The sequence below is a fragment of the Vigna umbellata genome, chromosome 1 (assembly GCF_029865625.1).
Source record: "Vigna umbellata cultivar VRB3 chromosome 1, Vumbellata_1.0, whole genome shotgun sequence".
NCBI lineage: Eukaryota > Viridiplantae > Streptophyta > Magnoliopsida > Fabales > Fabaceae > Vigna > Vigna umbellata.
This window is the reverse complement of record NC_142165.1, coordinates 83,951,056-83,968,093: the sequence shown is the minus strand read 5'-3', so window position 1 is coordinate 83,968,093 and position 17,038 is coordinate 83,951,056. Positions and strand designations below refer to the sequence as shown.

General features: G+C 28.6%; 1 protein-coding gene across 1 annotated transcript; it reads right to left on the bottom strand.

Annotated features, from left to right (window-relative positions):
* Window positions 1-4,823: 4,823 nt before the first annotated feature.
* Window positions 4,824-10,734, bottom strand: LOC148206633 (agamous-like MADS-box protein AP1). The gene is made up of 8 exons (XM_088104471.1): window positions 10,315-10,734; window positions 8,308-8,386; window positions 7,180-7,244; window positions 6,942-7,041; window positions 6,784-6,825; window positions 6,596-6,637; window positions 5,312-5,415; window positions 4,824-5,177 (listed from the first exon to the last, which is right to left on the bottom strand). Exons 1-8 carry the CDS (start codon window positions 10,497-10,499, stop codon window positions 5,084-5,086), a joined length of 711 nt encoding a protein of 236 aa, XP_087960597.1. The 5' UTR covers window positions 10,500-10,734; the 3' UTR covers window positions 4,824-5,083.
* Between the last annotated feature and the right edge of the window lie 6,304 nt (window positions 10,735-17,038).

The following is a 17,038-nucleotide window of genomic DNA, read 5'->3' as shown; positions in this document are numbered from 1 at the left end:
GTAATGTTTTGAAATAGTTTTATTTTATTTTAGTTTCAGTCTTTATACCGTTGGTTGCTTCTTGGCGGTTCCATGCGGTGGCATGTTGATGGTAGTAGAAATCAAAACCTAAAACAATGAAACTGAAGACTGAAATATAAAATTTTCAAGTAGGAGGCAAATACTAAATAAGTCCAAATGTATTTATTGTGTTATCGAATTTTATTATCTTGTTCTTTCCAAAATTCAATTCTCTTAATTATTTTCTTCTTTTCAGTCATATTTACGTACTTTCTTTCTTCGTTTGGACCTTATCCTCATATCCCCAAGACTCTAATATAAGAGTCATACTTTTACATACTAAATCAATGATAACTTTATGTTTCTGTATGGATGTGAAACCGAGATACGAACCTAACATATCTCCACTGCTCCTTCCTGTGATGCTGTTACTGTGATATCTCCCTTCCTACGTTATCCTCTCTGAGGGGAAAGTGGGCTGGGTACCTGCAAAGGCACTCCGACGCTCAAGTCAGAAAAGGGGTCACCTGAATCTTTTCGGTTCAAAATGATCAAGCAGAAGAATAATTTCTCTCTCTTAATTTCTCTAAGGGGAAAAACGTACCTTTTTTCTCCTGTGCTTTGTATATTTAAAACAGTAAAATAAACCGTTTACCTGAAAGTTCGGTCCGTTATCGAAGTTGACTGCCTGGGAGTTGTAACTGTTAGATCGTGTTTCATCCTCGGTCAGTTACTCCCGTGATTTGTGGTATCTGACTAATATTCAAAATTATCTGTTAGCATATGCTAAACCGCTTTGTCGTCGTGCAAGCGCTGTGTGTCGAGACATCGTTGGTTGTCGAGCACCAGGTGATCGACGTGGTCTATCACCAGGTGCTCGACATCAACATGCGAATGTCACTGATTGTCGATCACCAGGTGCTCGACATCAACCTGTAAGTGCTCGACATCAACATGCGAACGACATTGACTGTCGACTAACAGGTGTTCGACATCAACCTGTAAACACTTGTGATGTTAAAGGTCGACCGCTGGTGAACTCGGGTATCCTATGGTACACTTTATATCTTATTTAATTTTGAACATGCAATCAAGGAAGTTTCTTTATTTACAATAGGCCAAAGTTCCTTCACCATTAATTGTTTTACAAAATAATTTCCTCTTGATCCACAAAAATCAATGGAAAAGAAACATTATAGCATGCAGACCGATGTGTATACAAGGGTGATGTTAGTTCACTTATTCACTCATAAATTTTAAATATTAAATTATATTAAAAAATAAAATTTTAAAAATATTTGAATTATATTATATTTTTTTTGATTTTAAATAGTATTTGAAATTTAATATTATTTTGAATTACATTATGATTAATTTTATTTAAATTTTAATTAAAAAAATTGTAATATATTTTAGATTTAAAAAAATATATAATTAAGTCAATCAATTCACTTAAATTCACTTAATCCAATAGAGATTCATTTCGAGTTTTTTAAATTTATTGAATAACTAAGTGATCAACTCGTCACACGAGATTATAATTTTTACACATTTACCTACCCGAGATTATGTTTTTACATATTTACTACTTTTAAGTAAAAGAAACATTCTAACAATTTATCACTTGGAATGGACCTGACACAAATTCCCAAGATAATTCCAACGGGGTAAGCAACAGATAACATTTGCAGTTAATAACATTGAAATCAATTTCAAGAAAAATCTACTTTTAAAAATAAAAAGTGGGAATAGTCTAAGAGTCTTTAATAAATAGCACTTAATTGTCCATTTGTTTAATAAACAGCAATTAGTTTAGTTCATCATTTCGATAGTACAGTAGCACTGAGCCATCATTCATCCATGCCCAAAATAGTAACCAAATATCAATATATATACATACAGACTAAAAAAATAATTTCATTTCTCTACTCCAACTTCCCTTTTTCCCTTCTTACTCACTCCTAATTCTAACAAAAAGAAAAAGTCATGAGATTTTAGGATTATACTGGTTTTTTCTTTTCTTTCAAGTAGTTTTATTTTAGCTTATTTTGTATTTCTACATGTAATGATCTTTTTTTGTGTGTGTGCATTGTTCTTTAATAAATTTACGAAAAAGTCATAATTTATCATTTTTCTTTATATAATTGTATATTAAACATCAAAATGTGATTTTAGTTAGGAAAAGAAAACAAGTTATTTAATTTATAGTTTTTAATTATTATATTTTATAAAATAATTTTTTTAAGTGATTTTTTAACCATTAATAAGATTAAATTATTACAGAGTTAATTTAAAAATTTTGTCTCTCTAAAAACAAAAGAATGAACTAAACTTATAAAAAGATCAAACTTAACCTAATAATATAAGGAGTGGTCTTTGTGTATAAACAACTCTTGAAAGATTTGCTTGCCTGTGTTGAAAGTAGACATAATTAACTGTTTTGGTCTTTTCCAATAGCTACATGCGTCATTTTCCAGAGTCTAAACCATAGGTCTGACCTTCTGAGTGTCCTAAGAAAAAAGCTGGTTTTGAGTTACTAGGAGGATGGTCCAAGTTCCTACTCCTAATGCTCCAACCAAATCAAGGTTTTGACTTAAATCAAGATTGACTTTTCAAAAAGTTTTTACTGTTCCATAGATTTGAGAGACATTAAAGAAGTAAGAATAATAAAAGTATATAAAAAAAAATTAATTACATTGTTTGATTAAATAAAAATAAAATAAAAAAGTAAAATTGTTACTATTTGATTTTAAAAAAAGAGAGTAAATTATTAATAAAATATTCTTCTAACCTTACCATATTGATTTATTATTTACTTTTTTAGGCATATAATTATAAATTTTATGGTAATCCATTATGAGCCTAATCTAATCTATTGAATGGCCTTATCAAATTAGATTTTTTTTTTCTTATCTTTCTTTTATTTTATTATTTTGAGCATACATTTGATTCGCTTAATCACTGAGATAATCTTTTCTTTTCTTTTCTCTTTTGAAAATCTAATTTATTTTTTCAATGATAATTGTTAACATATTCTTTAGACTGATATAATGAAATGTGATTAATACTGTAAACATGTATAATAACATAAACTATTATGTTTGGGTGAACATAGGAATTCATTGGGCACCTTGTAACCAAATGTTTGATGAAAATAATTAATCTATGTTCTTTAAGATCACCATGCTTCATCAGACAGAAAAACACAAAAAGAAAAGAAAACTTATCAGACAGACCAAATCTAAGGAATAAGGACCAAATCTACATACATGTGTTCATGGAAGAAAACAAAGTAAATGAAGTTCATAGGTCATTAATTAGCTTGAAGTTCATAGGTTAGCTCTGAAACGAGTGTTCAGAATGAAAGGTTTGGTCTCTTCAAAGGACCAGACTTGATGAAAAATGAAATATTAAAAAATAATTACATAAGTAAAAATATAAAAAAAGGTAAAGTAAAAAAGATTATTTCTCTGAATAAATAAAATAAAAGGAAAAACATATTTCTATTTTTTTAAATTACTAAGGAAAGTATAAAATCAATTATTAGAATTTTTAACACTAATTAATAAATAACAATGTTTTAACCAAATAAATGAATTTTTTATTATATTATATTTTTACAAAAACAAAAAAATTCTCATTTATCACCTATGTCCAAAATAAGAGATGTTTTCTTTTCGTGTCTCTACTCCAAAATTTTCCCATTTACTTTTTCTATTATATAGAGTTAAAATTTGATTGGTGTTTTTTTTTCTTTTATTTAATCATCTCTGTTCCCTCCATTCTAAACAAAGATTTAGAGTAATAAGGTTTCTTTTAAATTGAATAGCTTGTTAAAATAAGTTAAACTATAAATATATTTGTTCTTATTTCAATTCAAAATATATCATGATACTAATTTATTAATTATTCAATGATAAAAATATTTTAATTCACACACTTTAAATATAAATTCACTTCATATTTTTTATATAAATTTTTTGTTCATTAGTCATCATACTTCCACAATCGAGTACAATTACTTAATAGACTATAGAAACTGGGAACAGCCTGTTTCTTACTTCAAAATACTTCATTTTAATATTATACTTTTAAAGAGACTTAGTTTTGCACGGAAAAATATATTCATAAATTTGCTTGCATACTGAAAAATAGGAAAAAAAAGGATGATAATATATTTACACTCCAATTTTTACTTTTACACTTACCATCAATAAAATATATTTTTATTTTAAAATATAAAATAGTTTAGAAAAAATTCAATAAAAGATTAAAATATTAGCTTTTTATTAGGTTTTGGTATAGAAAAGTTGAAAGATATTTAATTTTACTAATAAAAAGCATAAAGGAGCTAACAGCTAAAAAGATGAAAGTACTGTACATGCATATTTTGTACATTTGAAAAGTTGAGTTGAAAGATCCCTAATACATAATTTCAACCAAGAGACCAAATCAAGAAACCCTTCAAAGTTAATTCCTACTAATCACTACATATTGTAGTGTTTTCCTTTATAAAATGTAACACTAACATAAGATTTTGAAAAAAAAATCACAAGAAAACTTAAATTTATTTAAAAAGCACACTTCAGATAAAATGCATCTATATGAATGTCATTTATATATTTAATCAATACCTGTCTCATAATTTGAGGCAAATAAACCATAAATTTTAAAAAGCTGAATATTTACTTTATTTTTTAATAAAAAAAACATGCATGCACCTTATCAGATTAACATAGATAACTATAGTAAAAATATTATTCTCTTTAAAGAAAGGCTAACCAGTTACAAAAGGTTTAAATTTCATTATATGTAAGACCTGTCCCTTGGAGCAACTTAAGTATACATATACATATACATATATATATATATATATATATATATATATATATATATAAATATAAGGTTTGACTTAAGAAAGCATGGTCTTGGAACAAGTTATAGACTTACAACACAATATATAACAATGTCTTCATATTAGGAAAAACCACAAAACATAAGAGACATCATACATAAGCCCTCAAACATGTGGTCCAATGCCTTACCACATAGTTATAATTACCACTGATCTTTTTGAATGTTTTCAAAAGCATCCAAGGTGGCAGGAATACAAGGGTTCCAGAGTGAGGTCAAGTTCATTCCTTCCTACTTCTGGTGCTTCCTCACGATAATTGCCACTGCAAAAAAAAAAAAAATAATAATAACATTAACTGTCAGTTAATAACAGTGAAGAAGAATAATCCTAGTTAAAATGTGAACTATAACAAAGAGGCAACATAAAATTTTGTATATGTTGTTATGGAAAGTTCACCCCATGTTCAGAAGTGGCTGAGGTAGCAAGAAAGATGCATTAACTCCATGGTTTGGATGGTCCCATTGTGCCTGCTGTGCTGCAACCTTTTCTTTCTCCTTTATCTGATCTCAATTCACACAGATACTTCAGCATATGTTAGAGTTATAAGCTACATAGATGAAGAACATACATAGACCTTCCATGAAATAAATAGGTATATATATATATATATATATATATATATATATATATATATATATATATATATTTATTTTGTTTAGTAGCAATCAAACTTCACTTGGTCAAAATCAACACAGGAAGTGATTGATCTCATTTTCCTCATAATTTCAGGAACAGATGAAAACTTTGTAACATCATGATAAGAGAGAGAGAAGTGTATGTGTTGATCAAAATTAAACCCTAAACCTAAAGTTTTAGGATTGGTTAAATGGTTATCCTTACATGTAACAGATATAAACCTGCCTATTTCTTGATGTTTATAAGTGGAACTTAATAATTCATTAAGTTGGTTTAGTTACAATTTAGTACAAAACCCTAAAAGTTCCAAAAGCGTACATCATTCTACAAACATATTGCAAAAGTATGTTAATTTGAATATTAAGAAACTAATTCATACACACTACTCCATATAGATGGTATCTAAAGAAGAAAATAATGATTTTTTTTTCATAATTTGAGAAGTTTTAGGATGTGATAGTAAGAAAAACATACTGGAATATTACCTTAAATAGGGAAAAAAAATAAAAAACAAATTTTTAAATGGTAGAAATGGAAGAAAAATAAAATGAAAAATTGTGTTAGAAAATGAAATAGATAAATTTCACAAAAAAAATAAAACATTTTTAATGAAAGGAAAAGAGGGAGATTATTTCCCTTTCAAGTTATTCTAATTTGGGAGAAAAGTGGTATCCAATAAAAATAGTTTTTTTTTTCTGATCTCAAACAAAAAAAATTGTAAATTTAATGTTTTAACTCTTTTTTTTCTATATCCCTTCACTTCATGTCTACTCTAAAATGTCTACTAAAACAAACACAGTGTGCCCTCTTGGTTAAAAATACACTTAGACTGTTTGAACTACTAACCTTTTTACTTATTCTTTGATTTTTTTTCTATCAGCACTCGTTCTTTGATTTGATTCTGGCTTTAAACTTTTAAGACTTATTTTCCAATTTACACATAATAGTACTAAATAATTTCTTCAGATTAAGCAGCATCGAACAATGGTAAAATGAAAAACTTATGCAAAAAGAATAACTCTGAGTAATATCATTGTTGATCACCTTCTTTGCAAGCATGTTATTCTGCTCCTGTATCACTTTCTCCTGTCAAAGGACAAGTAGAGCACATGTCAGGTTGTCGAGAGGGACACGCATAATAAACAAGATTTGTCTCTGAAACTTATATGCAACCGTTACAACCTTTTAGGACACAGACCTACATAAAGATGTGACAAGATTTGAGCAAGTACCTTCTTCTGAAGCTCAGAAATCGACTCGTACATTAGTTGGTTCTGTTATTAAATGTATAACAATACATAGTTACTATTCAGTATCAATGAAGCACGTGAGTAAAGAGTAAAAGTGAAGTAAAATAAAGTATGAGTAATTAGTTGTATGTTTTATATACTCTGCGTGTACGAATTTGTTTGAGAGCAGTATCTAACTGCTGCTCCAGACTCTGAAGCTCTTTTAGGCTCATTGAACCTAAATCTTCTCCCATATAGTGCCTGTGTGAACAAAGGGTTTCCATGAAATGATAATTGACACTAGTGATTATTAAAAAAATCTAACAAAGTTTTTGTCTTCTTTTATAATAAGACAAATAAATTAAAACCAACAAAGTACAAGAATCTTCTATGATATACCTATGGTTTCTCTGCAAAAGGTCAATCTTTGCCTTGAGTCTGGTGTACTCAATGGTCCAATTTCCCTGCACAAACACACATCTAACTGCTCACATTCTTTACTTGGATTGGGACAAGAATCTCTGTATATCATTATATCACTTTGCATATTTGAAAACTGCAAATGTGGGGCAGAAACTTTGAACAAAGATATTTGTAAATTGATTAAAATCATTATTCAATACTTATAATTGTATTTAGAGTTTATTAATTGTTTAAGTCTTTTATAAGAAATAAAATTAGTAATTAAAGTACTGTTTTAATGTTGTTTAATATTTTAACAAAACTAATATATATAATTATTGAGACATTATTGATTATAAGTAAAAAAAATATTACTCCTCTTTTTGGAAAAAATATTTTTATGGATATAGTAATTGTTGATGTTTTTTATATCTATTTAATAAGCAATATATGCATTTGAAAACAATTCAAGTTTTTTTTTAATATGTTAATTGATATATCATTTTCCACTTTCATGGTTTTTAAATTGAAATATTTTTATTATAGCTTTATAACATGAAAAGCCAATAAAAAAATAACATGAAATTAAAATTATCTCCATACATGTTAAATTGGGTAAATCTAATTTGGAGTAGAATTTGGTTGATCTACCATGTAGAAAACCTATCAATTTTATATGGTTTTGTGAATAATATCTTGTTATTTCAGTACCAATAATCTCATAAAATTCCTTTCCTTCAAATAATATGCTTTTCAAAAGTTTAGATTTTTTTTAATTTCCACAATTACTTCTTGACACAAATATAACCACTTTTGGATCTATATACCCTATATTTGTCAAAATATGAAACAGTCAATATATTTTCAATGATTTATGGTCCTTTTACCATATCTAAATGATATTTTCCTGCATCTTATTTTAAAAAGAAAGACCTTTCAATATTTTTATTAACTTTCAAATGATAGGCTTTCTCTCAAGAATGTTCCTAAAGAATTTCAAAAACACTTCCAAGGCTATCAAGCTGTTGTTGCATGCTTAGAAATAAATAAATAAATAAATAAATAAATAAATATATATATATATATATATATATATATATATATATTGTGGAACAAATTACAAACCTGTGATTCGGAATCATTGGCAACAAGTTGTCTCTCAGCATAGGCATACCTTTCATAGCGTTCCAGTATCTTCTCCATGCTGTTTTATAATTGTCAAAAACAGGAAAAAAAATTATCTATATTTAGTTCTCTAAACTATCACTTAATAAATGAAAAAAAAAACAGCAAAAGATTATTACACAGTCCTGGAAATAAAAAGAATATAAGTCTAGTAAGATAAGGAAGAAACAGCTAGTAATTAGAACAAGCTACACAAAAACAAATATTAACAAAACATGTTCTTCACTCATAAACTATCAAAAAATGCCTGTTATGTTTTTCACTCTTGCCTGATGTTGAATGCACACTGATACATATATATATATATATATGTTCAGTAGACTAAATCATTTATAAAAACATAACTCAAAAACTCACTTCTGAAAATGAAAAAAGGAAGTCTGAATAATCTCTGAACATCACTTAACAGAAAATCTGAATTATATATATATATATAATCCCTTCATACTTACAGTTTCCCTCTTTACAATTCATAATTTGAACACCAGAAAGCCATTCAACATAAAAAGAAAGATGGAAATATCAAGATGATTCAACAAGGAAAATAATACTACACTTTTTGGGGAAAAATATTGGTCTCTTAAATTTGAAATATATATTCTTATTTCCGAGTTTTTAGGCTACAAGTTAAGAAATTGTGTTATTTAACATTGTTGTATTCCAATAATATTACGATGTTGTATTTTAGAAAAATCAATGCAATGAAAGAAAAATCAATGCTAATGTGGAATGTTACGTTTCGCTGGTGGCAGGTGGTATATAATAAATATGAAGATCTAGTATGAGCCAATGAAAATAGAAAGAAATTAGAACTTGAATTCCGTAATTTATTAACACGGTTGATCTGGGAAACTGAACCCATCAACTGAAAAGGGAAAAGAATAATATTAGTCTCAGATTAAACAGAAAAGCATGCAACATTCTTGGTTCCATGTTATGATATGTGTGTGTGAAAGGACTTGAGCTTCAAAATGAACTTGACACCTAGCTCTATGTGTAAATACGTGTTAATCAACCAGCTTTAAGCAGCATACTCTATCACAAAAGAAGCAAAGAGCCATCATTTTCTTAAATGGAAAATGAAAAGTACGAATTTTGAAAGCTGGAACAGCAACTGCTTCTTCTAGGTCCTGCACCGAAAGGACCTGAGGTCGAAAATGAGCTTGACAAGTAACCAAATACTGTCACTCCTGACCAAGTTTCCAGAAGAGTAAACACACCTCACATCAAGATATTTTTCGAACAAAAAAATTCATGTACAAAAAAGTTGAATCATCCGGTACCACATAAGTTTTCTAACGTAGTATATGTGAAGAATCTTTGAATAAACAGCAAGAAGACCACTAAAGTACCAAAAACAATCTACCTTGTTCATAAAATTTTTCCAGGTTTAGGGTGAGTGAAAAATGTGCACATACATAGTTATAAATACAACGGATATATGTCTAAAGAGACACACACTAATGGAAGTACGAACGTTCATAGTTCATAATAATAATCAGACACGTTTTCTTTCTTCTGCGTTTTTCTTTAAAATCTCTTTAAAACATCAGACACCCTTGTTTGTGCACAGGCACAACATCAGGAAAAATCTGTTTGATCTGCCCGAAAATAAGATTTGAGGAAGAAAACAAGAGGACAGACAGTTTTTCCTCTAGCTTTTGAGTCCAAAACGAAACCTTTAACAGAAAAGTTAAAGAAAAAGCAAGTTAAGAGTTAGTTTTCAAGAAAACAAAGAAAGGCCAAACAATTCTTGAGCGAATGTAAAGAAATAAAAGTGATATATTGATAGATCTTCTTCTCTGGAGATGAACGCAGAAAGTATAGTGTATAAGAGAGAGATCTATGGAAATTATAAGATATATGCAGTAAAAATTGACCTAGAAGGAGGGTTATATAGAGATCTATGAATTATATATATGATATATGCATAGTATATAGTATTACCAAGAATCAGTGGCATATTCAAAGAGCTTTCCTTTGTGGGAGAAGACAATCAAAGCGACCTCAGCGTCACAGAGCACAGAGATCTCGTGTGCTTTCTTGAGTAACCCAGCTCTCCTTTTGGAGAAGGTTACCTGGCGATTGATCTTGTTCTCTATCCTCTTGAGCTGAACCCTACCCCTTCCCATGTTACTTTCTTCTTTTTTTGCTTTAATTATATTATACCTAATTACTTCTTTCCCTTTTTTTTCCCAAGAAAACCCAAACAAGGAAAAGGGAACAAAGCCCAGAAATATGCTTAAAAAGCTTGCTATTATAGCCAATGGAGGGAGAGAATGTTAATTTACGGATCTTTCTTCTTCGGGACAAGAACGGAGGAGAAGCCGCAGTGTGTAGTAGTGCGAGTTTGCTATGCTAATGCTATTATCTCTATCTATCATTCTATATATCCATATATCACTCTATTATTATATTCATAATCAGTAACATTGGGGTTTGAGAGAAGCGGTTTTGGTTTCTGGTATGAAAAAACCATGGCAGTTTTTCTAACGTTGTGCTGTCGAGCAGTGATTGGTCGGACAGTTACCATGTTGGTGCATGTGGTAACCTACAGCCACACAATGATATCTCTTTTGCTTTTTGGGTTTTGTTTTTGCATTGGGGATTATGGATTCTCTATCTCAATGGATTGAGCTTTTCAAGTGTCTGATGGTTTAAACAGTGTCCATGTCGTACGGACCAGAACATTACGTGCATCCTTTCATTGACGGCGCCACGACCCACGAGTTTTTAACTCTGGTCCATCCCTTCATCCACCATATATTCAAAATGGTGTTTTTAGGTTTAACTTTTCCTCTTCGCTGCTGTTAACATCTCTTTCTCCTTCCCCTTCTTCCATTCAAATCAATTTTTTCTATTTTAATTAATCACTCTCTTTTCATTAATGTCTCACTTACACTCTCCATATATGTACGTACATATTTTCTCTTTCTTTAGGTAAAAAACTTCTTGCTCTAATGAAAATATGCTACCTTCAACATTTTCTTAAAACTTTACAATTGCCTCTCTCCGTACGTAATCACACCCACCTGTCTTAAAATCTGAAGCATGTGACTGTACTTTCGCTTTATACTGCTATATTATTCTTCTGTGTTTAATAAATAGATTGGACTCACCCATTCCACAAAAAAGTTTCATGAACTCCTTTAATTAAACCGTAAAATCCAATGAAAAAATTGACGAAAATCGGTAATTCAAGCTGGTTATTCAGGAAATTTAAAACTACTTTTTTTTAACTGTTTAGTTTATTAAAAATTTAGTCTTTTGAAAAGTGGATTTTAAGCTAAATTTAATCTTACAAAAATAACTTACAAATATTTGCATATTATATATGTTTAATAGTTGTATGATTTCTAACATAGTTGTTAACTCTTTATTCCATGTAAATATATTATCATTAATAAATCAAAATATAACACAATGCACAAATTAACTAAAATCAATAAATATATAGAATAAATAATTATTTTAGTACATTTCATTAATAATATTTATCTCATTCATTTCATCAATTTAACATTTTTTATATATAGAGAAATTTTAGAATATTATATAGTACTAACATATGTCTTCTCTTATGATTTGTGGTGATCAAGTGACTTGCCATGTTGACACATATTCTCAACCTAGATTATGAATATGGTAATTTTCGAAAACCTCTCAAGATTTGAGACTTTTCACACTCTCAAATGGTTAGTGGAAATCTCGTTGACTTTTTACACCTTATACTTTTATCTATATGATTTGGGTTATTAATAAAACTTCAAATCTTAATGTGTATAGTAATTTAATACTTGTACTATATCACCAAAAAATAAATTTACCTTGCCAAGAATAATCAGTTCACATAAATAATTCATTTGTGATCTTAATATTGAATCACCCACATATGATTTATCAATAAATCACACTTACGTATTTATGATTTCTGCAAAATCATGCTTTGGTAATTTATCACTGAGTCATCTAGATATGATTCCTCGTAAATGCTCATTCTCAATTTCCATAAACACCATTTCTCATATTAAACTTAACGAACATTTCAATTTATATTAACATATACTATTTTTAAAGATTTATAATATTTTTAACTAAGTTCATACTAGACATTAGTCATAACATGATGATTTTATTTAAAAAAAAGAGAGAGGAAAAGAAAAAAAAACATAGAAGTATCACACACAACACATGATAAAAATACATCACACACATAGGTAAACAATACCTGTATGAAAAAATCAAATGAAAACATAAATAAAAAAAAGTAAACCAATAGCAAACTAAAACTCAATAATGAGATTTATCATTAACTAACTCGCTCATAATCCATAAAAGATTTTTTAAAACTCATTACCTTTTAGAAATCATTGCTTTAAAAGCTTTATTATTAATTTTCTTTGACCTACCCCGACCAAGTTTCCATGTACTATGAAATGACTCATCATCCTCCTCAAAATTATAATCTTTCCTCTCATCAAGCATATTAGCTCATTCAAAAGTTATTTTCAATTCTCCACAAAATGAGCTTCCTTAAACATCAAAAATTAAAAACTACCTCAGAACTACAATGAGGTGAATCTAAGTATTGTAAACCTTGTAGACCATCGACAATAGGAGTGACATCCTCCAAAAAGGCATTTCAAGCAAGGAATCAAATTCCAATAATACACCAATTGAAATATCTAGATTCTTAACAATAGAAGATCCATGCACAACACAAACATTATCATGATTTGACTCAGGCTACGACACAAGCTCCCCCACAGGATCCATTACAGGCTCCACCACATGAATCACAGGTCCACCATAGGCACCAAACCATAGGTTCCACCATAGGCTCCATAATAGGCTCCAAAGTAGGCTCCACAACAGACTACTTAACCGCCTCCATATGCTTTAAAATTGAACCTAGATAGCCCTTATTCCCATCTTGGTCACCAATCACCTTTGGATGATAAAATTGTTGTATTTTTTCAACATATAACTTTTTCCTATCAAAAATTACTTTGGCATCTTATTGAAACCGTTTACAATTAGATAGATCATAATAATTTATGATTTGAACAAAAAGGAGGTAGTTCATCATACTCCACATCAATAATAAACACAAATCTTGACCTTTTCACCAACAAATAAACATCAACCAAGACACTAAAAAAAGAGCTAAGACTTATTCATAGTGTAATCACATAAAGATAAGGGTGTGCCAACGCTACACACAATTGAGAAAATTGTCTTTGACTACCAATATTCCAACGAAAGGCCATGTATGGGCGCCCAACATTATTGGATTTCCGTGACGTTTATAGAAGTCAGAACGAAATCATTACACTACAAAAAAATCCTGGAATTACTAGCAAATACATGTTGTCAATAACATCCCATATTCATCATTATTACATGTTTTTTGATGGATTACCGACGTGCTAAGATTTTTCGGTAATGTCATTGTCGGAAACAATGTTTGAAAGCAATTTGTTATAAGGTAATATATTAGTGTTCTTGAAGGATTGTTGTTATTTCTCATGTTTACTATTTTTCTTTTAGTCCTTGGTTGTTATGTTAGTCTTGTTTTCTTTGGTTTAGCCTTCTTTGTCTACCCAACTTTATTGTGCATAGATTAGAGGCTTGTTCTTTGTTGTGACCATAATCTCTTGAATTTTCTAAGAACCCTAGGAGAATTTAAATGGTAAAAGGCAAGAGAGTTTCATTGTGATAAAAACCAATCTCTTGAGTGTAAATACTTGAATGGGTGAAAATTTTTCAAACACCAAATGTATATATTTTGTTCTTGTTACTTTGATCTATTTGTTAATCATGGAAAAAAGGAATGATATTCAAATGCAAACTTGAGTGGGTGATGGAAATTTTTTATATCATGTGTTTAATCGAAGGTCGCCCTTATTTAGTTGCATACGATTATAGAAGCGCCAACAATGTTGTGAGCCAAAGATTAGTGGAGAAACTCCACTTACCAACAAGCTCTTATCTGAATCAAACATAGATCAAATTCACTATGGGGAAGTGTGTGCAAGAAGTATTATGTGATATTACTCCGATGACTATTGTCATCTTCTTTTAGGATGATCATGGCCTGATTTTAAAACATTCAATATTGATGAACGCTTGCTTTATTTGAGTCATGAGGGAAATAAAATTAAGATGAAATTTATGACACCAGGACAAGTCAGTAAGAAGCAAAAGCTTTCTTAATGACAGTTGTTGTAAAAATTTGGTAAATATATGCACCAAAGAGATTCCACATGTAGAGATATGTACGATGGTCAACGAAAAAAAAAAAGAAAACAATAAAAATTTTACAAGGACATATGAGAAAATCATTTGCATCTTCATAGATAAAGAGATAAAATTTAGGGAGAAGTAAACCCTAAAGAAACCTATGTGCAAAAAAAGAGTAGAATTTCTAGTGGGTCGAGCTTATGTTGTATATTGATTGAGCTTGTCTCCATGTTCGTCCTGCTGAGCTTGTCTCCTGTCGAGCTTGCTAAGTTGGCTTTTGCAGAGCTTGTTGAGGTTGTTTCATCTCAAGTTTGTATCCATATTTCTCTTATCGAGCTTATCTCATGTCGTGTTTGTTGGTTGTGTCCACAATTTTGTTTTATGAGATTGTTCTTCTGAGTTTGTATCCATATTTTTTCTATCGAGATTGTTGTTTGTCTTCTATGGAGCTTATGTCGACGTTTCTTCTACTTGTTTACACTTCTTATTGTCCATGTGTTCATGTTATATCAATCCACATTCTGCAAAATACAAGAGCCACATTTTTCAAATTAAAAGTGCCACATTTTTTCCTCTTTTAGTTAAAATTTTGACTTTTTGTTAGGTTTTTTATACTTGACCTTTATAAATTTGCTTTTGTCACGGTTTTAATTATATTATTTATAGATTCTATAGATCTCTTCTCTTTCATTGTATTATTCTTGTGTTATTTTTTTTTCCTCTTAACATCATCCTGCTGACAAAAACTTATATTGGACCAATAATAATCTCTATTGATAAGAGAATTGAAGAAAATGAAACATTAAGAAAAAGATTTTACTTGTTCCAACAATAAAATGCTATTTTTTTTTTTCATTTTATCTTTGTAAAAATTTGTATAGGTTAAAATAGTTTGTATTTTTTTTTACGTTTTTAGTAAACTTTTAAATAAACTTTAAAACTAGGTTTTAAATTTGGTCAACTATTAAAGGTCACACAGTAATTAAGAATAAAATCAAATTATGATACATAAGTGTGTGAAGTGAAATAACTGGAATGGGATTCAGTGAATTTAATAAAAAAATAACGTAACTTTAGTTAACTAAATTTGTTCAACTTTTAACTGATATATTTTGTTTTTTTGAAAATTGAATTTGATTACTCAACGTTACAATGACTTTTCTTGAAAAGAAGTCAATAAATATGTCTCCGCAACAATCTACTAGTAATTCAATTTATTTTAAAATTTGTTAATAAATTTACTAGTAATTGAAAATTTTTAAAATTTGTTGTTAAAATTGTCTGAATTTTTGAAAGTTCATTAGTAATCAATTGTTTTTAAAATTTTGTTAAAGTAAATTGGTTATTGAAAGTTTTGGAGAAGGAGACAAAGAAGAAGGGGAGAAAGAAGAGAATGTCAACGGATAAAGTTGTCAAAATGAGATAAAAGTCGTAAATTTAGTCAATCCATTACAAGTTCAAGTTGGTTTAAAAGTATTTACAAATTTTAGTATAGACTAAAAATAGATTTGACTTACTAAGAACTTGACTCACCCTTGGTAAGCTAACCTATATATATATTTTAGAAAAATCATCTCACTCTTAACTTAAACGTGTAATTCAAAACATAATGATTTAATGTTAGATAATAATTTATATTTTTGAATTGTATTGTAGTTTAAGTTTTAAGATAAATATGTGTAAATTAACTTTTAAGATTATTTAGATTTTATTTAAAATTATGATTTAGGTTTTGAAATAAATGATTTAATGAGAAAAAATAAAATTTTAAAATAGATTTGAACTTTTTGGATTTTGGTTACGCATTAAAAAATCCAAATTTGAATTATATATATATATATATATATATATATATATATATATATATTACTTTTATTATTAGACATTGAAGTAAATCCAATTTTATCTATGAAATTTCCAGCGGTCAAACTATTATATTCTTTTAGTTGTACCCTTATAAAGGGAAATAAATATATTATTTATGTGTGGAATTATTATTTCGTAATGTTTTGTTTGGTGGAATAAAAAGAAAAAAAGAGAAAAGAAAAGAGAAAAAGAAATATTAAATAGTATTTTCAGCCAATAAAAATTAAGAGAATATGTATAAATTTATAATATGATTTTCAATTCTTTATTTACTATTATTAATATTATTTTATTTATTTAAAAAATAACATAAAAAAGTCATACTCGATTACAAAATCCAATAATTGACTATTTATTGTTTGGAACTGAAAAATTTATAAAATCTTAATCCTATATAAATTATATTGTGGTGAATAAGTTCTTTCTTTGGTTTTCATCTTACTTTTAATGATAGTCCGATATAATAATTTACGTAATTTTTTCTCTTGTTAGACTTTCTGTGCCCAATTTTCCAAAAGAAAACCAGCACAACTTCCATAACCCTAAATTCTTCACAATGATT

Coding starts and splice junctions, on each gene's coding strand:
- LOC148206633 (XM_088104471.1), bottom strand. CDS start 10,499: ATGGGAAGGGGTAGGGTTCAGCTCAAGAGGATAGAGAACAAGATCAAT. Junction 6,826..6,941: donor AACAAATTCGTACACGCAGA/GTATATAAAACA, acceptor ATTTAATAACAG/AACCAACTAATGTACGAGTC. Junction 5,416..6,595: donor ATAACATGCTTGCAAAGAAG/GTGATCAACAAT, acceptor AATTGAGATCAG/ATAAAGGAGAAAGAAAAGGT.